This window comes from Caretta caretta, chromosome 1, assembly GCF_965140235.1.
Source record: "Caretta caretta isolate rCarCar2 chromosome 1, rCarCar1.hap1, whole genome shotgun sequence".
Lineage (NCBI taxonomy): Eukaryota > Metazoa > Chordata > Testudines > Cheloniidae > Caretta > Caretta caretta.
In genome coordinates, this window is record NC_134206.1 from 238,365,605 (window position 1) to 238,390,458 (window position 24,854).

The window sequence follows — 24,854 nt, forward strand, 5'->3', positions numbered from 1 at the left end:
TTACCGTGAGAAAATTGAGCTATACACTCTTATGGCATAGTCTAGGACAGAGGTGGGCAAACTGTGGCCCGGTCCTGCCTGGCCCCTGAGCTCCCGGTCAGGGAGGCTAGCCCCCGACCCCTCCCCTGCTGTCTCCCCTCCCCCGCAGCCACGCCACCATGTGGGCAGCACTCTGGCCCGCCACTCCTGTCGGGCAGCATGGCGGCGTGGCTGGCTCCAACATGGTAAGAGGGCGGGGAGCGCGGGGGTTGGACAAGGGGCAGGCAGTCCCGAGGGGCAGTCAGGGGACAGGGAGCAGAGGGCGGTTGGATGGGGTGGAGGTTCGGGGGGGGGGCAAGTCAGGGAATGGGGAGCAGGGGGAGTTGGATAGGGGGTGGGGTCACGGGGAGTGGTTAGGGGCGGGGATGTGGATGGGGTCATGGCAGTCAGGGGACAGGGACCTGGAGCATGGGGTTGGATAGGCAGTAAGATCCTGGGGGGGCTGTTAGGGGGCGAGGGTGTGGATAGGTGTTGGGGCAGTCAGGGGACGGGGGGGTTGGGTAGGGGTGGGGTCCTGTGGGGGCGGTTAGGGGTCAAGGAGCAGGGGGAGATGGGATGGGATGGGTCGGGAGTTCTGAGGGAGGCAGTCAGGGGGCAGGAAGTGGGAGGGGGCGGATAGGGGGCGGGGGCTAGGCTGTTTGGGGAGGCACAGCCTTCCCTACCCGGCCCTCCATAGAGTTGTGCTGAAGTACGAATTTCATTAATGTGAGAAAGCATTAGCACGACTAACCCACAGTGATGGATGGCCTCATTTTCAGTAGTGCGGAGTACCTGCATTCCCCGGATACTGACTTAAAATGGAGCTTTGAGTGCTCAGAACCTCTGCTAACCTAATCCTACATGACTTGCCCAAGGTCACACAAGAATTTTATGGCAGAGCTGGGAACATAATCCAACTATCCTATGTCCAAGTTCAGTACCTTACCCACAAGACCGACCTTTTATTGCTTTCTAGTCATACGTTTCATTGCTCACAACCTTTTCTCTTTTTAAGCTGCCTCTTCCTAATATTCACCTCTGAGAAAATAAGTAGCAAGGCAGTATCTCGACTCATCATCTTGATCAATGAAGAAATGAATGATACCTACTTAAGTTATGGTGTCCAAGAGGGAATAGGACATCAGCACTTCAGGCCAACCTTGTAAAGGTTTCAGTGCATCCTTTACCTGTGTTTTTCCCAGTGGCACTGAACGGAGTTTCTTGACTGCATCAGTAATAGCCCTGGTTTCCACAGAACAGAGAAAGCTGCAGATTGCTTTAGCTTCTTCAATTACTTTATCCACTTTATGCTGTTGACGGCAAGGAGAAAAACCCCATTTAATAGAAAAACCTCACAAAAACCTTATCACTAAGTTAAACTGAAGTCTGTGGGTGCATCCAAAAATAAGTCTGGCACAAAAGACAAGACACCATACATAAACCCAGGAACTTTGCAGACCACTGAGGAGTAGCAAAGTCTTCAAGATAGCAGGTGCGAAACTCTATATGCCTTACATGATTCCTATAGAGCAGGGTGAAACTTTCCTAATGAAATCTTTAACAAGCCAGGCATCACCTGCTTCGGTGTTTGGTTACATACCTGAAAGAGTCAGGCCAGTTTCACCAAAGGTTTTGTGGTGGTCCAAGAACCTTTTGGCATATCTAAGCTAAGCTAAGCTTCTCGGACTAATTCCTTGTTTTGATTGAAAACTGTGACAAACTTAGCCTCTAAGATTGATTTTTAAGGCAAAACATGGTGGTTTAGCTGGGTTTCATTAAAAAAAAAAACAACACAAATTCTGAACAAACAAGTTCTGTGGAAACTTGAACCGGATGACTTGGAAACTTCAAAAGCTTTTCAGGAACCCTCAGAGTTAATGTCACTTTTTGTCTCCTACTCATACCAATGAGCCATTCTGCAGAGCCAAGTTCCTCCTTCCTAGAAGTACGGACTCCTTCAAGTAATTACCTCTGACACACGGAAAGGAAACTGAGTATTTTGCAACCTGTTTTTCTGCAAAAAATGTATAATTTCCAATCTATTAAATGTTCATGAAGATAAAGTCCAGACCTTTAAAATATTGTATTTTACAAGCCCATTGGCCAAATTACATGGTCTTTTACACAAACTGAGTTGTTCCAGATATATGATGTGCATTTAAGAATTTGTGACCCAAAAGAGTATATTATCCTTGAGTGGGTATCCGATGGAAGCTACTCAGGCATGAAATGTCACCTGATAGAACTCATGGCAGAGATTAGAGATGCAGCTGGAGATAATGATGGAATTCAATTGGGAATTTGAAGGCATAATGCAGGACAGGAGAGAGGAGGTGGTACAGACAACTCAAGATTTGTGGAATGAGGAGGAGACAAGTAGAAGATACAGTGGCAAGGAAGAAAAGAAGGGAAGTCAGTCCCTACAGGAGAGAGAGAGAGAGAGAGAGAGAGAGAGAGAGAGAGATGACAGAGAAAACCAGAAACTGGAGTTTAAAGAAAAGTGAGGATGATGTATCGGGGACTATGACACAGAACAAAAGACAGATTCATTCCAACACCAGGATGAGACAGATCTATGTGGTTGGGGACTCCATACTCAGAAGAATCATCAGGTCTCTCACCAGACCAGATTCAGAGGAGAGCATGCTGTCTGCCAGCAGCAAGGATACGAAGTGTGGACATGAAGCTGATGAGGATCCGGATGGGAGCATAGATGAATCCACTGATTGTGCTGCATGTTGGGATGAATGACATTGCTCGATTTCCACTAGAATGACTCAAGGATGAGTATACTTGGCTGGGTAAGGTGCTTAAAGAAGAGGAAACTCAGGTGATTTTCAGCTGAATTCTTCTGGTCCCTAGAAAAGAAGGTTGAAGACATGACAAGATAATGATAATCAACAGATGGCTCAAGGATTGGTTCTATGAGGAAGGCTTTGGGTTGACTGACCATTGGAAGATATTCAGAGAAAGAAGAGACTCTTCTCAACTGATGGACTTCACTTGAGTATTTAAGTTTTGGGACCAAGGCTGGCATGATTGATAAGAAGGCTTTTAACTAGGAGATGAGAGGAGAAGGTTGGGAGAGACTCATGAAATCTCCACGACTGGACTTCAATACACAGGAGGAGGAAAATTGGCTAAATGAAGATATAGTAAAGGATAATGGAACATCACAAAGTAAGAGTATCAACACCACAGAGAAAAAAATTACAAATATTGAGTGGAGTGGTAGACAAGTAGTTGTTACAGTTAGTGAAAGGATTATCTCTAATCCAGATAGAAAACTGGGTGAGGTCCTAGAGAAACAATGGAAATATTTGTACACTAATGTGAGGAGTGTAAATAAAATGGAGGAACTGGAACTACTGGGGCAGGATCTTGGCCACATGCTCAGGATATAACTGATCACCATATTTGGGGTTGGGAAGGAATTTCCCCCTGGGTCAGACTGGAAGAGACCCTGGGGATTTTTCACCTTCCTCTGCAGCATGGGGCATAGGTTACTTGCAGGTTTAAACTAGTGTAAATGGTGAATTCTCTGTAACTAGAAGTCTTTAAACCAGGATTTGAGGACTTCAGTAAATCAGCTAGAGATTAGGGGTCTATTACAGGAGTGGGTGGGTAAGGTTTTGTGATGTGCAAAGTGCAGGAGGTCAGACTAGATGATGATGATGGTCCCTTCTGACCTTAAAGTCTACAAGGAGGTCAAACCAGGTATTACAGGGATTACAGAAACCTGGTGAAAAGCACTCATATCTTGAATACAGGTACTGAAGGGTATGTGCTGCTTAGGACAGATAGGATAGGATAGTGTTGTACATCACTGAAAATTTGTTTGGGTCAAAATCACTTTAGGCAACAATTGTAAAAGAGGTTGAATCAGGATAATGTTAGGGGGTTGCTATAGACCCCTAGGGTCACACTCATATGGATAGAGATCTCTTCAAATATGATTAGAAAGATAAGTACTATTGGAAATTGTGTCATAATGGGAGACAAACATATTGGATATGGATTGAAGAATAAATGCTACTAATTATGGTAGGTCCCATTTATTCCTGGAAGTGATAGATGTCAGTTCCCTTCAAAATTGTCACTGTATCAATAAGAAGTGATGTAGTTTATTTTAGACTTGGTTTTGGTAAGTAGTGAAGACATCATAGAAGGTCATAGGAAATAATCTTGGATCAAGTGATGATGAGTTGATTCAGTTTAAATTAAATGGAAGGATAATCAAAACCAGGTCATTAACTATGACTTTTTACTTCAAAGGGGCAGACTTTGGGAAATTAAAGGAATTTCCCAAATCAACTGCACTAAAGAGCTCAAGAACTTACATGTGGAGGAGGCTTGCAATTTCTTCAAATCAACAGTGCAAAAACTGAAAATTTGCATCACAAGCAAGGGGAAAAAACTTGAAGGTAAAGGCTCCATACACAGGTAGATGAATACCCTCATCAAAAAGGTTATTAGGAGTAAGCAGAGAGCCTAGAGGGAATGGAAAAGGGGACTGATCAGCAAAGAAAACTACATTGTGGAGATTAGAAAACGTAGGAATAAAATGAGAACTGCAAAAAGTCAAGAAGAAACAGATCTTGCCAAGGAAATTAAAATAAATAATAAGAGGTTTATTAGTTTCATAAATAGACAATAAAGAAGGATGAGGTTGGACCACTATGCAGTGTGAATGGGAAGAAGATTAAAGATAATCTAGGTATGGCACAAAAACTAAATAAATAAATTGCCTCTGTTTTCAATAAGGATAATAATATAGAACATGTGCAGGAAGGCAATAAGGCTCATGGGAATGAGTGTCTAGAAATAAAACTTATTTCATCTGAGGTGAAACAAAAACTTAAAGAGTTTAATACACTCAAATCAGGATGAAGGGATAATTTACATCCCAGAATACTGAAAGAATGAACACATGAAATTGCTGGTCTGGTAATAAGGATTTTTAATACAGCTGTATATTCAGACGTATTAATACCATATGACTGGAGAATAGCTAATGTTGAACCTATACTTAAGAAAGGGAAAAAGTGATTTGGGCAATTAAAAACTTGTTAGTCTAAACCTCAGTCATATGCAAGGCTTTAGAACAAATTATGAAGGAAACAATAATTAAATTAATGGGATAAACAAAAAGGGACATAATGCAATGAGGGTTTACTGAAGTTAGATTGTGCCAAACTCACCTTTTCTCTCTCTTTGAGAAGATAGCTGATTTTTTTAGCTAATGGAAATGTAGTAGATCTAATATCCTTGGACTTCATTAAACAATTGACACAGTACCACATGGGAAATTATTAGTTAAATTTGAGCAGACTGTATTTTCCAAATACAAGAAAAGTAAAGTGGGTAAAGAACTGGCTAAAGGGGAGAAGGCAGTGGGTTGTGCGAAAAGGTGAATTATCAGACTGGAGGGAAACTTACTACTGGAGTTCCTCAAGCATTGGTCTTGGGAACAGTATTATTCAATTTTTTATTAATGATCTTGACACAAAAACTAGGAGTACGCTATTAAAATTTGCAGATGATACAAAGTTGGGAGGCATCGTCATTACAGAGGAAGATCAGAATATTATGCAGGAAGATCTGGATAATGTTGAAGATGGGAGTGACAGAAATGGGATGAAATTCAATAGTATAAAGTGCAAAGTCATTCATTTAGGGTCTAATAATATGAATTTCTTCGACAAGCTGGGGGCTGGAAATGGCAGAGGATAGAGACCAGGGTGTGTGGGTTGATCACAGGATTACTATGAACCACCTCTGTGATGAGGCTGTGAAAAAGACAAAGGTGATCCTAAGAAGAGCCAGGCAAGTCGTTTCCAGGAGAGAGAGAAAAATATTAATGCCATTTTACAAGGCATTGGTAAGACCTGATTTCGAATACTGTGTGCAAGTCTGGTCACCCATGTTCAAGAAAGATGAATTTAAACTAGAACAGGTACAGCGAAGAGCTATTAGGATGATCCAGGGAATGGAGGAACCAGTTTAACAGGAGACTGGAAGAGCTTGGCTTGTTTAGTATTGCAAAAAGAAGACAGAGGGGATATAGTTGCTCTATACAAATACATCCAGGGTAAATATCAAGGATGGCGAAGAGCTATTTAAGCTAAGAGACAATGATGGCACAAGAACTGATGGATACAAACAGGTCATGAACAAATTCTGGCTGGAAATTGAAGAATGTTTCTAACCATCAGAGGGGTGAGATTCAGGAACAGCCTCCCAATAGGAGGTGGGAGGGCAAAACAACTTTAGGAGAGCACTAGACAAATGTATGCGTATGACTGTACGACAGGGTTGCTTGTAATGGTGAGGCACAGGGCTCAGCAGCCCTGGGGCTCACTTCAAGTTAACATGTTTTGTTCCTAAAAGCTCATTGTTCACGGTTTCAGCCAGCCCCCTGCAGGAGTCAGGAAGCAACTTCCCCTCTCCCAGTTTATTCTCATTTTTTTGTTTTATGTCCTACCTCTGAAGCATCAGGGATGGCCATGGCTGGAGATGGGGCCCTGGAGTGGGGGGCAGGGCTCTGGGGTGGGGTGCCATCAGTCTCTTCCTCAGGAGCTTGATTGCCTACTTCTTGCCCACATGCTATGGATCTAACTCATCACCATATGTGGGATTGGGAAGGAATTTTCCACCAGATCAGATAGGCAGTGACCTTAGGTGTTTATTTTGCCTTCCTCTGCTGTTTGTGGTGCGGGTCATTTGCCAGGATTACCTGGGTATATTTCAGGTAGTCATTTCCTTGCCATTGCGGGGGCTTCAGGCATTGGTGCTCCTTCCTACTCTCTGTCTGTGGCACACAACAGTCTAGTGTCCTGCAGGCTGAAATACGGTGGTCTAATATAGGTTGTTGGCTTTAGGGCGTGGGTGCTAGGTGGTTTTGGTGGCCTGGGATATTCAGATTAGATGATCTGGTCGTCCCTTCTGGCCTTAAACTCTATGACTCCAGGAATCTAAAAGGAGATCTCTGTAAATACTACATACTCTATATTGGGGAGAATATTTAAAATAATTAACATGGATTCCTTCTTTATTTGTACTACTGACCGCCTTAAAGACGGAAATACATTCCCCGAGCAAGCAAAAACTCTCCTCCTAAAATATTCTCTATGTCTCTGTACTGATAACATTCCTTTCAGTGAGCTACAGTGTGTTTATGTGCTGATAAAATTACTTTTGTAACTCATCCATTTCTATGGCCGAAAGAGAAAAATTGCCCCTAAAATAAACTTTTTTATTTCTAAGCTGAAGGCCTGTAACTGAACTGTAACAAGAAGGTTAATATCTATCATTAATACAAATAAATAAATACATGGAATAACTATCACTGGTCTAACTCCCCTGACTTAATTAGAGCAGGGATATATTGGGCACACTCTCTCACAGAATTTTGAAAAATAAAATGAACACACTGTTTAAAAGAAAATATGGCCTTAGGATTGAAGGGGAAGGAAATTGCTTATGGTTGTTTGTGTTCGCTAACAAACTTTGGAGCTTCCTTCAGCCTTAAATTGATTCATCACTTTCTAACCTGTCCCTTTTTAATTATTGCATTTTCCTTTCTTCCTCCTTTCCCCTCCCCCCATCATGTTGATTTTTAAATTAAATGCTTGCAGATTTTCCTCTCTGTATGTACAGAGTACACATAACCATATTGGCGGGAGCTGCTAAAATGGGACAGCTTTGTCACCACCTTAACAATGACAAAGCCAGAGGATTATGTGGGCTTTTTTATTGTATGGACCTGGAGAATATTACTATTTTTCTTTTCCACATGTGGATATGAATTTGTAACACAGGGGACTTTATCTCTACAGACACACGGACACACAGGAGTTTTCAGAATAATACATTATCATTGCAGACACACAAGGCTAATCCATGAATAGGGTGATGGCTGTACTTCCTCTGGAGGAAAACTATCTTGTTTAACATTTTCAGAATACATTGTGGATTCCTATAAAAAGCACGTTGGAAAGTTTTGAAGAGTGTTTGCATTTCCATGATATAACGTGCTGTTAAGTGTGAAGCAAGACATTTTATAAATAGGTATGGTTTATGGACTTGGTACTCCCAAGGCATGGGTCTTATTGCCTTAAGGGACAAAGATATGAAAAATATTTTAAACTAGATATGACTGATGATAGATTTTTCTCTCATCATCTCTCTTTCCAGACAGACATTTAATACCTGGAGAGTCTTCCCTTTCCATATATAGATATATCACATTGATTTCACCTTAATGGACTTAACACAGAGACACTCATTTTTCTGTAGATATTATGGGAGGTTTTTGTTCTAAATGTCCTAAAATTCAGGAGGAATTAAAGTCAACATAATGTACATGTTTTATTTTACTGAAAATATTTAAATACTACTATTTAATAGGTTTCAGAGTAGCAGCCGCGTTAGTCTGTATTCACAAAAAGAAAAGGAGGACTTGTGGCACCTTAGAGACTAACCAATTTATTTGAGCATAAGCTTTCGTGAGCTACAGCTCACTTCATCAGATGCATAAAGTGGAAAGTACAGTGAGGAGATTTTATATGTACACACAGACCATGAAAAAATATACATTGTAAGGAGAGTGATCACTTACAATGTATATTTTTTCATGGTCTGTGTGTACATATAAAATCTCCTCACTGTACTTTCCACTTTATGCATCCGATGAAGTGAGCTGTAGCTCACAAAAGCTTATGCTCATATAAATTGGTTAGTCTCTAAGATGCCACAAGTACTCCTTTTCTTTTTACTATTTAATAATATAACTTTTGGAGGATATTTTGATGTTTAAATAATTTCTATAATTAAAACACCATCCCACTGTGGAACATCCCCTTTATCAAAAGTTAAACAAAAAGTTTCTTTACAGGCTAACGGGAATTTTATTCAAAATTACAAGAGATGATTCGGGCGATCAGAATGGCTAACGTTTAGGGCATTAATTCTGTGGAAATGCTCCATACATGTTTGGTCAAACTGCATCTCTTGTGCCAAATATTCCATACTTCTATCTTTCTGATTTTCATTTTGTAATAGCAGCATCTAGCTTGCAGGGCATTTACTGTACATTAATAATAGCAAGGACTACAGTTCTGCCATGAATCTCACTTATGGATTCCACAACTTTGGAGTTTCTCAACAAATACTCATGACTTACGGGATTTGAAGATGTGGGGATGTAAAATGACTGAAACAAATTTACTGAGGACCTGGAGATCTGCCACCTTAAAACCAGAGCTGGAGGCCAGACTAAGGTCTGAGTTCAGCAAAGCACTTAACCACATGTTTAATGTTAAGCAAGTACCTAAGTCCCACTGGCTTAAAGTTAAGTGCTCTACTGAATAGGGATGGACTTACCCTCCTAACTTCCTGCACTGCTGCAAGCTAAACAGGCAGATTCCATGACCACTTCATAACTTTTTCAGGCCAGCTACCATAACAATTAATTCTAATAATAGTAGTTTTTATGTGCATGGAAAATTTCACATACACAGCCCAATTCTCTGCTGTGTTACAATGGAGTTACAACTGGCCTAAAACTGGTGTAACACAGTGAAGAATAAAGACAACACTACTGTAGTTTCAGGTAAGGATTGTGTACTCAACAAGGCACAAATTTAGGCCCTGATCCTGAGGTAAACTGTGGCCATATCAACACTGCAAAAACACTGTTTTTAACATCTGTTAACTAACTCATGCTAAAATGTAAGTATCATGAGTTTACGCTGGGGTAAACTACAAATATTTGTAGACTGCAACAAATGATTGTGTGGTGTCCAGTGTTGTGGTGTCTAGTCTTCAGGTTTGATTAGCCTTTGATGGCTAGGAACTCCAGGTAAAAATCTTACGAGAAGGGATGCCCCAGGGATTTTATATAGGTGCAGAGGTCTGCCTACACAGTATATATTGCAGGATATGGAGCTTGGAGTGCAGTTAATTGTGTGATTAATGCTGTGCATAGCTCCTTTCCAATTTAGAACCCTTTTTGCTTTGGTGCTAATCCCGCAAGCACACATGTATAACTGAACTTAATGGAACTTCTCACATAAATAAAAGTCTAAGAGGCTGCAGTACTGGGGTCTCAGAGCATAGTCCCGTAAACACTTAGACACGTGCCTAACTTCACAAACATAAGTACTTCCACTGAGTTCAAAGGAACACTGCTCATGTGTGTTAAATTAAGCAAACGCCTATGTGTTTTCCGGATCAGGGCCTTAGTTTGAAATTGCTGTGTAGTTTCGGTCCTGAATTGCTGATCTATGAACGCCATTATGGGGCTGCATTGCACATATCCCCTTGCACTAGAACACAGCCCAGGCTGCAATTGAACAAATGATGGGATCCTGCAAAAGAAAAGTCTCAAGGATTTTCACACAAAGGTAATTTTTTGCAGGAATTATTGGTAATTTTTCATAATTCAGAATGGAAATATCCACTGCACAAAAATATCTTGAAAAAGTGAAAACTGGGGCGGCGAGGGATTAGTACCCTAAAACAGAATGGAGATTTTTGGTGGTGTGTGTTTTGTTTTGTTTTCTGGTGCGTAACATTTTGCAAGAGAATTCCTTACTTTAACACAACTAGTTAAACTCTACTGCATCAAACTGTAATAGCTTCAAGTTGCTGCAGGAGTATATTCTGTGATCTAACAAGGTCTTGTGCTTTCTTTCATTTCCCAAATCATAAATGAAAAAAGGAAGAACTAGTTCAACCAAAAATAAGATGAGTCTGCACCACCTCCAGAAACTCAGCTGAACCTATTATTTGTCTTCTTCATTCCCTCCCAAATTATCTGTCATTGAAACATGTATCTTCATTTTGGGGTTAGATTCTGCCTACAGTTGGGACTGGCTAAAATTAAGCTTTTCTGGTGGCGTTTACAGTTGAATTGGAACCCCCTCAAGTTTTATGTTTAAACCTGATCCTGAAAAACTCAAACTCATGTCTGACTTTATGCATGTGATAGTACCACTGAAATACATGTTTAAGTGTTTGCAGAAGTGGGGGGAGGGGCAAATTATGCAGACTCAAGTGATTACAATAAAACTAGATCCAAATATTTGGGTGCTAACTGAAAATGAGCTGTGGATCCTTTTATTATTCCCTAACACTAGGAAATAGTTACCATGAATGTTTTAATCTTGTAGCATTTATCATAATTTAGATGTCATTAATTTTAGTTAAGAATTTCCACACCCTTTCCAAAACAGGTTAAACAGCTTTTATTAAGAGTCCTCTTTAATTCACTTTGAGGCAGATTAATCTAATAATTAGAGACTTTTCACAAGTAAGCTAATGCTTTTCTGGCAAAACGGGCTGAGAACAAATACCTCATTTTGCAATAGATATTCCACTTGACCTCCATATTTCATAATAAATGTAACAAGGTTCTTCCTGGAAATTAAAAAAATAAAATCAACATTCAGTTAATGGTAGGTAGAAAAAGAAAGTGGGCATTATTTTTACCTCACATTGTAAATCAGGAATAACTTCAATGGCCACGGTGATTTTACATTGATGTAAATATGAATTCAGAATCAAAACAAGTGCTTATGTAGATTTCAAGGAATATTGGACATGACACTTCACTACCCTTTTGTAGTCACTTACCCTTGCACAAAGTAGGTTTAAAGTGCTACTTCTCCAACCTGGTGGCATTTTATACCTACTTTTTACAAACTTAAGGCCCCAATTTAGCAAACCACTTAAGCAACTGCCTAAAGCTAAGCATATGCTTAAATCCCATTGACTGTGCGTGTTTAAACTTAAGCGTGTGCTTAAAATGCTTTTTTGAATAGAGATGGACTTAAGTGCTTTGCTGCCTAGGGTCACAAAATAGGGTGGAAATCTATGGCTAATCAAGCCCTACATCTGCAAAACAACTGGAAATAATTCTGAATTTTATAAACTCTGAACCAGATCACCAGTGTAGAAAAGTACATTTTTAAAAAGGGACAGTGTTGAAATAATAATACATTTAAATAATTACTTATATTTCTAATATTTACACATTTAGTTTTTTCAAATTCTTTCAGTTTGAATGATTGCCCTTACTTTCTAACATTTAAGCTGTGGCTTTACTGTTCTACTCCATTCAGTCTGGACTTGGGAAACTGATATAACCCACATAAACCTAGTGTAGATCTCTATCCCCCGAGTCTGCTCCTGCCTCAATCCTGCAATTTGTTTTGCTCGTGTATGTATCATAGTAGAACCAACGCATATCCAGGGATCCAATGACATTAGCAGATCAGGTAATATACAACAACAGTTTTGCAACATAAGGCAGCAAAATGTGAGAACCACTCTCAAATGTTGATTTCTACTCAAACTTCTACATGATAATGCAGAGTAATATACTACATACACTACAACATTCAATTTTTTAATTTCCTGATAGCTGTACTTCTTGTGGAGTGCTGCCAGGTTTCCTTTCCAAAAGGCCATTTATTAATATGCTGATAAAAAAAACTATATTTAACTACTCCCATCAGGTTAGCCAGCATGTTGTATTTAACAGCATCTTGATGTTGAGGAATATGGGCCAAAATTAGCCCTGGTGTAAGTGAATACAATTCCACTGATGTCCAGGGATTTACACCAAGTTTGAATTTCACTCTGGGTGCTCATTATAGTGAGGGATGGAGGCGTAGCACCTACCCGTGGATATACTGATTTGATTCATTAGCTACCCACTTGCCTATAAGAGCAACCTGCTGATTTGCAAGGGTAAGATATCAGCTCATTCTCTTCACTTCTTCCCAGGCCAGCTGATAGCAGCTAAAGAAGTCATGGGTTCATTATTCTCCATGAGACCTAGTAGAGGGTGACCATCTTAACCAATTTGGCTCCTGGAACAAAAATGTTATTTCATTCTGCCATATCATGATACAAATATCACACTGTGGCATTTCATTACGATGGGGCTGCCCACACAAAAATTGCTATTAAGAATAGCAATGTAGGGCATCCTGGAAATAAATCACATTACAAGATAAGTCTTCTCTGCAGAGTTACCTCCAGTGATACAAGTCCCATCCACACACAAAACCCTTTAACTCAATTCTGTTAGTGCTTTCAATTTGAGTTGGATGGCTTTAGAAGTAGTAGAGGCTACATGCCGAATAAGTGCAACACCTCAGCTACTGACACAATTACTGCAGATCGTATGCTTGCAGCGTGGCCACTCACACATGAGCTTAGTTAACTCAAGAGGAGTTAGCTACACTCCAATTAATTCTGCAGTGAAGACATAGCCTAAAAAGGTCACTGATAAATCTCCTTCTGGCATAGGTAGCAGGAAAGGAAACCTTTGTTTATTAATAAGTGGGTTAAGAGCCAGTCCAGGAAAAATACAGGAGGGGAAAGAGAAGCAGACAGTAAACAAGCATTTTGTTTTTTTATGAAGTGATTTGTGTTTGAAAGAAACTAAACAGATCCTTTGAAAATATCCCATATAGTTCAAGGTGACCTTGAGCAAGTCACCTCACCTCTCTGTGCCTTATTTTCCCATCTGTAAAATGGGAAATGTGATGTTTATCTTCCTTTATAAAGCACTTTGAGATATATGGATGAAACACACTATCAGAGTCAATTATATAAAAGCTAAATATTCCTCACTCCTTCAAAAGTTGCTCAGTGAAAGTTGAGGGAGAGCTAGCTCTGCTGATATGGGGAAAGCGGTGGACGTGATCTAGCTTGATTTTAAAAAGCATTTGATATAGTCTCCCACAGTATTCTTGCCAGCAAGTTAAAAAAGTATGGATTGGATGAATGGACTATAAGGTGGATAGGAAGCTGGCTAGATCATCGGGCTCAACGGGTAGTGATCAATGGCTCCATGTCTAGTTGGCAGCTGGTATCAAGCGGAGTGTCCCAGGGGTTGGTCCTGGGGCCGGTTTTGTTCAACATCTTCATTAACGGGTGATGGGATGGATTGCACCCTCAGCAAGTTCACGGATGACACTAAGCTGGGGGAGAGGTAGATATGCTGGAGGGTAGGGATAGGGTGCAGAGTGACCTAGACAAATTGGAGGATCAGGCCAAAAGAAATCTGATGAGGTTCAACAAGGACAAGGGCAGAGTCCTGCACTTAGGAAGGAAGAATCCCATGCACTGCTACAGGCTTGGGACCAGCTGGTTAAGCGGCACTTCTGCAGAAAAGGACCTGCGGGTTACAGTGGTTGAAAAGCTGGATATGAGTCAACAGTGTGCCCTTGTTGCCAAGAAGGCTAACGGCACATTGGGCTGCATTAGTTGGAGCATTGCCAGCAGATTGAGGGAATTGATTATTCCCTTCTATTTGGCACTGGTGAGGCCACATCTGGAGTACTGCATCCAGTTTTTGTCCCCCCACTACAGAAAGGATGTGAACAAATTGGAGAGAGTCCAGCAGAGGGCAATGAAAATGATTAGGGAGCTGGGGCATATGACTTATGAGGAGAAGCTGAGGGAACTGGGCTTATTTAGTCTTCAGAAGAGAAGAGTGAGGGGGGATTTGATAGCAGCCTTCAAATACCTGAAGGGCGGTTCCAAAGTGGATGGAGCTAGGCTGTTTTCAGTGGGGGCAGATGACAGAACAAGGAGTAATAGTCTCAAGTTGCAGTGGGGGGAGGTCTAGGTTCGATATTAGGAAAAGCTATTTCACTAGGAGGGTGGTGAAGCACTGGAATGGGTTACCTAGGGTGGCGGTGGAATCTCCATCCTTAGAAGTTTTTAAGAGCCGGCTTGACAAAGCCCTGGCTGGGAAGATTTAGTTGAGGTTGGTCGTTGTGTGAACAGGGGGTTGGACTAGATGACCTCCTGGGGTCTTTTCCAACCCTAATCTTCTATGAGAGATCTGGGTGTCCTTGACACATCAGCCCTAGAGCTATATCGAACCCTGTTATAACTACCCTTGTTAAAATAGCACCTGGTTACAAAGACTGTGTTATGAAGAATGAAGCCATTATCACAGTATTTATATTGGTATTTGGCTCTGAAAATTCTCTTTATGAGCAGCAGCACGAGAAAATTATAGCTCCTTCAATCCAGGGAACTTTGGAGAAGTGTGTCTGTGTGGTTGGGGGGGGAGGGGGAGGGGGAGGGGAGACGGATGGAAATGTTTTTCTCCCAGCTGTAATTTTTAAGTTCTCCTGTTCATAAAGAGAATTTTAAGAGTCACACACTGCTATAAATGCCGTATGATGATAGTTTCTCTCTACATAACACCATTCTCATGGATTTGTAGTGAGTTGCTATTTTAACAAGGCTTGTTATAAACAGGGTTTAACTACACAGTTAACACTCATTGTACTTGTAAAAAATGCTATAGAGGCAGAGAGCAATATAGCCAACTATACTGAAAATATAAGGTACACAGAAAGCCATTTTGTTGCAAACTGGAGAAAATACAATTTTTCTTTTATTTATGATATAATCTATAATGAAAATGTCACGTACATTCTCAACGTCAAGGGTGAAAGGAAGAGGACAGGGAGAAAATATAGTTCAATAAAACAGACTGTTCTGCCAACCAACCAGTGAGGACAGAAGGAAAAAAAAACATTGAGCTCATTTTATTTTGCTTGCTGCCATCTCCATCCCCAGCCAGAATTTAGCCAGAGCACAAGGGTTAAAAGAATCTGGCTCTGCATGACTTCTTATGAATACAAGAGCACAAGACATCAGCTTCGCTTTTCATCTCAAAGACAGTACTGTGATAAGAATCTGATGCACAGAAATGCTTTAATTGCTGGCCCAGTCACATGGCCTGGCTCAGGGTTTCTGTCACATGACAAAGATCAGTATCTACTGACTTCACTAATTACTGTCAGAAGCACCTCCAATTGTACCATGACCACTAACACAGTGATGCAACATTGGCTCAATACTGACTCACTGGAAGAAGTGGCATTTATTGAAAGGTCAGCAATGGTTCATGCTGCACCCTGTGTTGTCTTGGTAGTTCTCCCATCCATGTACAAGCCTGGCTCTGCTTAGCTTACAAGTGTTGATGAAATCACAGCCCCAGGGCATGTAGGTGCTGACAGCAAATATATACAGTTATTAAGTGCAGCTATTCCAACTACTAACATTCTTACCTGGACACCTTCCAAATATATGTATATTGTAGCAGCTGGTTCACATTAAACTGACTTTGGTCATCTTCATGCTGTAGAGAAAGGAATATATAAAGAGTTATATAATTGCTGGTATGAAGTATCTAAGTGGTACAAATTTGTTTGGTGCTTCATAATGTCAGTATGTTCTTTCATTATTTTTGGTCCAATACTGAAGACTGATTTACACCTTCCTCTCCTGGCCTATATGTTCTTGAGCCCTTACATAAACTTTTGAAGCTGGTCACACCACCAACCTGACCTTGGAAAGTAAGAAGCTCATCTTAAGTAAAATCCTCATCACTTTTGAGCATTTTCAAATAGACTTGATTGCAAGTAGAGAAGGGCTGAGGCCAGAACAGTCCAATCCAGTCCTGGATTTTTAACATCCCCAGACTGAGGAAGAGTTTTGGTCAGGGTTATGGTTTCTTGCATGAGGGAAAAAAATAGGAGCCACTTGAAAAAATTCCTAGCTGGTCTTATAGTTCAAGCACACCCAAACTTCAGGGTATTTCCATCTGAGATTGTGTTTGGTGTCTATCTTTCACATTAAAATTATATTTTGTTTTCTCCAGGTTCTTGTCTTTTTGACAGAGGAAAAATCCCAGCCCTTATCCTCAACTAGCAGTATAGGGAGAAGACATACCTGCATGCTACACCAAGTAGAAGACATTACACACACACACATACACAGAGTCCATCTGCTTCCTCCTCTTTTTAGGGAGTACATTGGGGATCAGAGTCATATGGGTGACAGTGGAATGGGAGCCACATTTACTGATAAACAAGGTCAAAATCTACCATACTTTTGCAACCTCCTTAGAGAGAGAGAGAGAGAGAGAGAGACTTTTTCCCCACCATCTTTACCTGGACACCACCCCCAATCAGAGGTACTCTTTCTTCCAGCCCCATGAATAGGGTGACCAGAGAGCAAGTGTGAAAAATCGGGACAGGACGGGAGTGGGTAATAGCCCCTACATAAGACAAAGCCCCAAATATCGGGACTGTCCCTATAAAATCGGGACATCTGGTCATCCTACCCATGAATGGCCTCCCACCTTCCTTTGATGCTTGAATTCTTGAACCTCCGCCTTTCAAGCAAGGTAGTTTCCAGCATGCAGCCAGCAAGCAGCCATCGCCTGTGTTCTGCACAGGCAACTCTGACTCACTGCTGAGTCCAGATCTCTGCTGACTATAGGGCCCTGAAGTATGTTGTGAAATAACTGTTGCTGTCCACAGCACCACAATGAAAATCAGGAGGCAAGTTAACTGAAACATCTTTATGTCTTTGATGATAATTAAGCGAGAACACAAAGGAAACAAAAGTAACAGTGAAGATACCTGACACCCAGTGCTTTAATGGCTCCCCAACCAAACAGTTATCACTGGCAACCATGGGAGTAGTCAGGCCACGGGAGCAATCATGCATATCACTTGATAAGAGCTCGGAGACATGGTATCAGACAGCATGGTAAGGAAGGAATGTGCAAGTCCCTCCCCAAACCTGTATAGCTACTGTAACAATGCTTAAAGCTCCCCCTCTTCCCCCGCAACAAATCAACCCGAAACAGAGCAGTTAACAAAAACAAGTGTATAGTCTTACCTCATTTGGGGGGAATAAATTCCCTTGTTTCCCTCTGCAGCAACAACCTTGATCTCCTGAGCACTCTGACATCATGGACCTTTCTTGTATGCCTAACATTTGTGTTCATGAACTGACCCCTATGGTCCTCTAAGCCTTGGAGAAACAGTGAATAGCCTTTGTGGTTCATGCATTTACCAGCCCCTTTCAGAGGGCAAAGTTTAGGGAAGTGTGTTCCATTGATGACCCCCGCACAGTTCAGAAAACCCCTCTGAAAACCCAATATAATTTCAAGGACTTAGGTAATGGCACCCAGCTGTGGATGGATCTCAGTTCTAATAGCCTGGTAAACCTGTACAACCACCTCCCCATCAATTGACTTCCCAACCCCAAACTGGTTGGCAACTGATCGATAGCGGTCAGGTGTTGCCAGCTTCCAAAGGACAATAGCTACCCACTTCTGTACTGGTACAGGTTTCTGAAATTGAGTGGCGTGGTGCTGGAGGGTTGGTGTGGTAATTGTAGGGGTCCTGTCCCAAAAAGGAGCTGTGGGGGAGTCGCAAGGTTATTGTAGGGGGATGTGTGGGGTGCAGTACTGCTACCCTTACTTCTGCACTGCTGCTGGCGGCAACACTGCCTTCAGAGCTGGAGAGCAGCAGCTGCAGGCCGGGAGCTCAGCTCTAAAGGCAGAGCCACCAGCAGCAGCAGCAGCGCAGAAGTAGGGATGGCCTGGTCTGGTATTTCCACCCTTACTTCTGCGCTGCGCCCGGCAGAGCTGGGCCGTCAGTCAGCAGCCGCCCCTCTCCAGCCGCCCAGCTCTGCAGGCAGCAGGGCAGTCGCAAAGGTGGCAATACCATACCCTGCCATCCTCACTTCTGCCCTGCTGCTGGCGGCGGTGCTGCCTTTAGAGCTGAGCTCCCGACCTGCAGCTGCCACTCTCCAGCCGCCCAGCTCCGAAGGCAGCGTCGCCGCCAGCAGCAGTGCAGAAGTAAGGGTAGCAGCGCCGCAACCCCCCTCCCCCCCACACACAATAACCTTGCAATCCCCCCCCCAACCCCACCTCCCTCCTTTTTGGATCAAGACCTCTACAATTACAACACTGTCAAAATTAAGGGTTAAATAGCTGAAATCATGAAATTTATGATTTTTAAAATCCTATGACCGTGAAATTGACCAAAGCGTGCCATGAATTTGGTGGGGCCCTAGATATGAGGGCATGCAGTAAGTCTGAGGAAGGGCCCAACTCACCACCGGATTGGGTTGTACGAGAGGAAGCTTAATAGCATGCAATACAGTACAGCCTGTGTCTGTTTAATTATAGCTCCCTCTGGGCCTGCTGCACTGGTTAACATTTCTGTCTGCAAGCAGAACCCTTTCTTTTCTCATGTGAGTCCATTGTTGCAAGGATTCCCTAGGGCTGGAGGAGACCTTTGGTTCTGTGACTTATGCTAGCTCTACAGCTGTTAATGTTTTCAGCTGCTATTAGCAACTGAGGCCTGGAGCTCTCACATTCATGTCAGTTATCACCAAGGGCTGATCAATAATTTACTTGAATGTATCATAAAAAGTCACCATCCCTGCTGAATCCCTACTGTACATTAATGATAGTTTAGCGAATTCCTTGAGACAACAAATGTTTTCTAACATCCTGAAAACTGCTAATTTATCTTCGAAGACTGTTATTAACTGCTTAAAATATCAAAGCTTAAAGATTACTTTGTTAGTAATAATTCTACCTGGTAGTTGTAACTATTTTAGGAGAGTTAAATGCGAAGAGCTGCACTTACTCTGTTCTTGGTCTACGTAGTGCATTGCAGTATATTAAGCCTAATTTAGACCTGTTGAATTAGAACAGCGAAGGAGCCGGCTTTTGCATATTAATAGGACAAAGATTTTTGTTCTGTTGCAGGATGAGGGATGATTCAACATAGGAAAATACTTCCATATCATTATGTCACTAAGAGTTCCTTAAACATGCAAAAATTATTTTAGGAAACAAAAAATGCATCTCTTACCATTGGGTAACCAATGACTTCATTTTTCTCAATTTGTTAACATTTTTATTGTAAATACACATGCGTTAACATAACACTTCTACTACAATGTTATCACCATTAATACTGGTACATTCCACTTAAGCAAAAATGATCTCCAGGGTTCCAACATTTGCCTGAAAATCCCTTTATAGCAGGTGAGGATTCAGTCCTGCTGGAGATTCATACCCCCCCAGATGCTAGGTACATGGGAAGGTCTTGCTAGAGAGAGGGAATAGCAGGTGTGGGCTGAGCACTCCTCAGAGAGGAACTCCGAAGGCAGCTAAACTTGTGATGGAGGCTTGGACTAGATTTTGTGCTGTCTCATTTGAAAGTCTGTACATGGACTAAAACCAAACCCCAACAAGGGGTAAGTTTTTGAGCCATTACAGCTTACATGGATGCATTTTGGAGGCTCTGCTCAAACAATACTTTTTAATATCCTAAGTTGTATACTTATAATATGGCAGTTGTGAAACACAAGATCAAAGAACAAATACAGCGTCCCATTCCCTGGAGTATTTTACCACTATTCGAAATTGGTTCATCATTTTGTGAGGAAACTACTGTATCTTCCCCCACCCACATAAAATATTTGCCATTCTCAAGATCTTGAAGTGATCACTGATGTCAATGGGAACTTTTGTCCCATGAGGCAATATAAGTGGGCCTCAATATTTTTACAGCATAACCGTTAACTCTGTGGTCTCTACACAGGCTTTATTTGGAGGTCTAATGAGAATCTAACATCTGGAAAATTCAAGTACTAAAAGCTTTTATTCAAGAGAGTTGTGCTTGGTAAAACTCATCTCTCAACACACAAAACCAAATTAAATCCACTGGCTGAAAAAAACCTATGATTTCAAGTGAAAATCTGAGGCCAGATTTCTTGCTTTTTCACTCCTTGGCTCAAGACAATTTCCTCTTTCCTTCTGAATACATCATAATAGAATACCAGCTTCCTATGCAAGGAAAAAAATGTACCTTTACAAAAAAAAGTCTTTGGCTGAATTTACTAAACAATTTTGAATATTATTACTGGCCCTCTGAGGGATAACACCATCCTTGATCACACTCACGCATACTCACTTCTCATTGTTAAACAAAACTTTCCTTTTCCTCTGTTTGCTGCTCTTACTTAAGATTTCCTGTTTTTGTGTGTGTGTGTGTGTGTCTGTGTCTTATTGGCTTCATTTCACTTAAATACACAGGATGAAGTTTTAGGGGGGAAAAAATCTGATTTTTAAGAGCTCTTCACCAGATGCACAAATCTTCAGGAAGTGGGTAGAAGGAGCTTCTTCCTGCGTTATGACACAGGCCTCAATATGAATCTAAACTCTTTCCCTCAAGTAATGGTTACTACTAAAATTATGGGATATCAGAGTACCTATTTGTTGCAAGGTAAACAAAATAGAGCAAATTTATCCCTGGAGTTGCATGCACTTATATTAGCTGTGAATTTGGTCTCAGGAGTCTAATGTCGCTACGTCTCCGGATTGCAAATGATTAGCTAACAATGTGAAATATGAACACACAATGCTGGATCTCTTGCTCCCTCCTATTTGCAGTGCACTGTTCCCATCACCTCTCAAAGGCAACCTGCTGTACACACAATATGCTCACTAACTCAGCCGGGCATCTAGGCTTGGGCACCTAGGAACGAGTTAAGGACCTGACAAATGAGAAGAAGAATCTGCCCATCACCATAGGAAATGTAGCCCTCAAGAAATAAATTTATGAGCCATAATATAAGCTGTAAGTACAATTCTTCATTTAGATTTATATTTCAGTTGGAAATGAATAGGTATTTGGTGGCTGAGGACATATTTGATATTGATATATGCCTACCTGTATGTAAGCAGTAGTGGGCAAGTGGTCATGCTGTCCCAGTGTTATCCCATATCTACAAGAAACACTATAACCCTTCTTTGTATTTTCCTAAGGAAGATGTCCTCTGGAACCATTTCCCTTTCTGTTGACATTTAAATGAATCAAGGTGGGAAGGCCAGTGGATTTTTCACCAGAATGATTTGGAATTTTTAGTCAACAATTTCATTTTTATGATTGCCAGTTTTGTAATTAAGCAATAAGAGTCGCACATGCAGTGTATTTCTGAATAACTTGCGTCAGATTACCCACAACCTTCACTTCCGCAACTCCATGACTATGCTACTATTTATTTCAGAGGACAATATTTAATTACCTAGTGGCTTTAAAATGACAGATAAAACTTTCCATGCCTACCTCTTTCCAGGCAGCTCACCATACTTGGGAATCCCAGAGCACTTCAGAAAAGTTAATTAAGTCTCAAATCTTCTGTGCAATAGATAACTATTGTTATAGCAAGAGCACTAGATGGCGCTCATACATAGAGTCTTACACGTTTTTCTTTTTATTAGTGTGCAAGCATGTTTTTAGCCTTGGAAGAAACTATCATATTGTTAGGTTTGTAAAGCAGATTCTCTTGGGGAACTGTGGCTAGCACCAGGAAGTTTGCTCTATGTTTTAGTCTTTTTAAACTGAGTCAGTTCTTGGGGCAGGGTATCTTCGTGGGAACCAGGCATTGGTGATTCGGCTGAGATCTCTAAAAGAAGGAACTGTCTGCATGATATTTGTGACCACCTCTGTCCCAGAACTGGTGTGTAGGTATAAATAAAGCAATTTGCTCTAATAATATACCCTGACTCAGTGTCACTGATTTCTCCTACAACAGGAAGCCAAACTGCAAGACCCCAGACATCTGCTACAGCACAGCAAAAGGGGTAGTGTGTGTGTGTGTGTGTGTGTGTGTGTGTGTGTGTGTGTGAGAGAGAGAGAGAGAGAGAGAGCGCTGCTTACTCCACTCCATAAAAGCTCCACAAACCATCAATTTTCTACAGATCACCTGACATCAGTGAGATGGTAATTACCTTTGGTCACCACTGATCTGAGCCAAATTTGAAATGGTGACTTGGTGATGAAAGCCTCTCTGTCATATATTTCCTGTCTCCTGAACCATCAGTCCTTCTGCTACTAATGGAATCTCAATTACAGATATTTTCAATTGCTTGCAAAAAACCACCACCAACAACAAAAAGAACCCAACAACTTTTGCATACCCTGGTAATGCAAAGTGCAAATAATTTGAACCACTGCTGTACATGATAGCACCTCTGCTTTTATCAGTTAAAAGGTAAAGAAGTCAAAAGATACAGTATGTTTTAAAATATCTTATTTGGTCTCACAACCACCTTTTTTTTTTTTTAAAAACCAACAACATTGCAACAGATGAATTACACCGAACCTGACAATTCTTAGGAGGATACATACCAGAACTGGAAAGAAAAGAAACCCTATTTTTTATATTAGAAATCTGTTATCTGATCCAAATTTTCACAGACTCAGGCTAGTAGTTCCAATTACCTCCTTTAGGCAGATATCCTATCTGTGGATAAAGGCAACCCATCTCCAGTCAAAATCACCAAAAACATCAAGGTCTCCTTTGTAGTGTGAAGTTTGGTTTGGAAGAAATTCAAGATTGCCCACAGGGAACAAAATTCATATCTAGCAGCATGATCAGTATCATTAAAGCTCAATAATCCATTCCTAGGTAGTTGAATCACAAATAATCTGAATGAGAATCTCTTCAGATTTAAAGTGCGATAAGACTATGTCTTCAGCAGAAATACATTCTCTCTAATGCACACACAATCAAATACTTAGAATTTCAGTAACCAGGATCTGGATCTGATTTATCTTGTGTAGAACTTTATGGATGTTTGCCCTTAATATGTTTCAAAAATGTACAAGGACCAGCCAGAAAAAAAAAAAGACAAACTGATATCATGAGTATAGTTCAACTCCAATAAAGTTGAATTCTTCTAACAAAGGTAACATTTGCTCTTCTCATATTCAGATATTCTCTAGGATTACCAAAAGGATAAAGGAAGCCTAACTAGAGGAGAGAAGCAGAAAGACTCAGAATACGTTACATTAATGATGAACTACATTTGAATGTACACTCAAGAGAGCAAACAAGCCCTTTCTGATTATTAATGCATATGGTTACATGAGAGGATCGGAAAGATTTCATTTCCTCAGGCATATTGAAAGAAACAAGAAAAAAATGACGCACCGATCGAGCCAAACTTTGCTGATAGCTGGTGTCTTTCTGTAGACGAAGCTGAATGGAGGTGGTTGCCTTGCGAAGACTCTCATGACTGCCCAAAGCATGATCACTGCAATTTGGAAGGTGGTAGGGAAGGAGGGGGAGAAAGAACAAACAAAATCATCATTACTCCCCAGCTCCTATTTTTCTCCCACACACTTTCCACCAGGCTCCAGCAACTCATGCTAAGCATCCAAAACATTGTTGTATTACACAAATACAGTGTATTGGATCTATAAAGGATTGTGAGGTTTTGACCATGACTTGTTTTTAAGAGCTGGATGGAAAAAGATTAATAGAATCATCAGTAGGGTTGAAGCTCTGATTTAAAACATGCAAGTTCTGTAAAGGAATGACAATGAAGAAAGATGGAAATAAAAAGATCTTTCCACACTCAAAGCCATACTTTCTCTTTAGAGCCTGTTTGTACTTAAACCTCAAATTACTATGGATTATATTCAAAGCACCTAGGACATAACATATTATTATTATTTATTTATAATAGTGCCTAGAAGCCCTAGTAATGGATCAGGATCCCATTGTGCTAGGCACTGTACAAATAGAATTAAAAATGGCTCCTACCCCAAGATGTTTACAATCTAGGACAACAGATGGTAACAGACAGTAAAGGGGGTTATGAGGAAAAAAATGAGACCATATTAGCCAGCATCATAGACAGTAGATAATTTGTATTATTTCTATATCTTGATACATAGCTAAATAGAACATCCTGGATGAAAAAAGTGTAGCTGTATTTAGTTGGTATTTAGAGGCTGGGTGGAACAGATAATCTATATTTGCAAATCGACGTAAATGAGCATGGGGCCTGATTCTCAAGTTCCAGAGCTCAAATTGTGCAGTGGACAAGGAGAAGGCAAAAGTGCTTGTAAGTCAGTTTTTGATCTCCTCTAATCATAGGGCCACCCGGGGGCCCAAGCAGCCACAGG

The 24,854-nt window shown here is 41.0% G+C and overlaps 1 protein-coding gene across 1 annotated transcript in view; it reads right to left on the bottom strand.

Moving 5' to 3' along the window:
* The window catches only part of PIK3C2G (phosphatidylinositol-4-phosphate 3-kinase catalytic subunit type 2 gamma), a 276,099-nt gene that overhangs the window by 227,048 nt on the left and 24,197 nt on the right, over window positions 1-24,854 (bottom strand). Inside the window, exons 5-8 of the mRNA XM_048827594.2 lie at window positions 23,875-23,977; window positions 16,128-16,198; window positions 11,376-11,439; window positions 1,206-1,328 (exon numbers count right to left, since the gene is read on the bottom strand). Coding sequence (XP_048683551.2) covers window positions 1,206-1,328; window positions 11,376-11,439; window positions 16,128-16,198; window positions 23,875-23,977 — 361 coding nt within the window. The remainder of the gene's footprint in view (window positions 1-1,205; window positions 1,329-11,375; window positions 11,440-16,127; window positions 16,199-23,874; window positions 23,978-24,854) is intronic.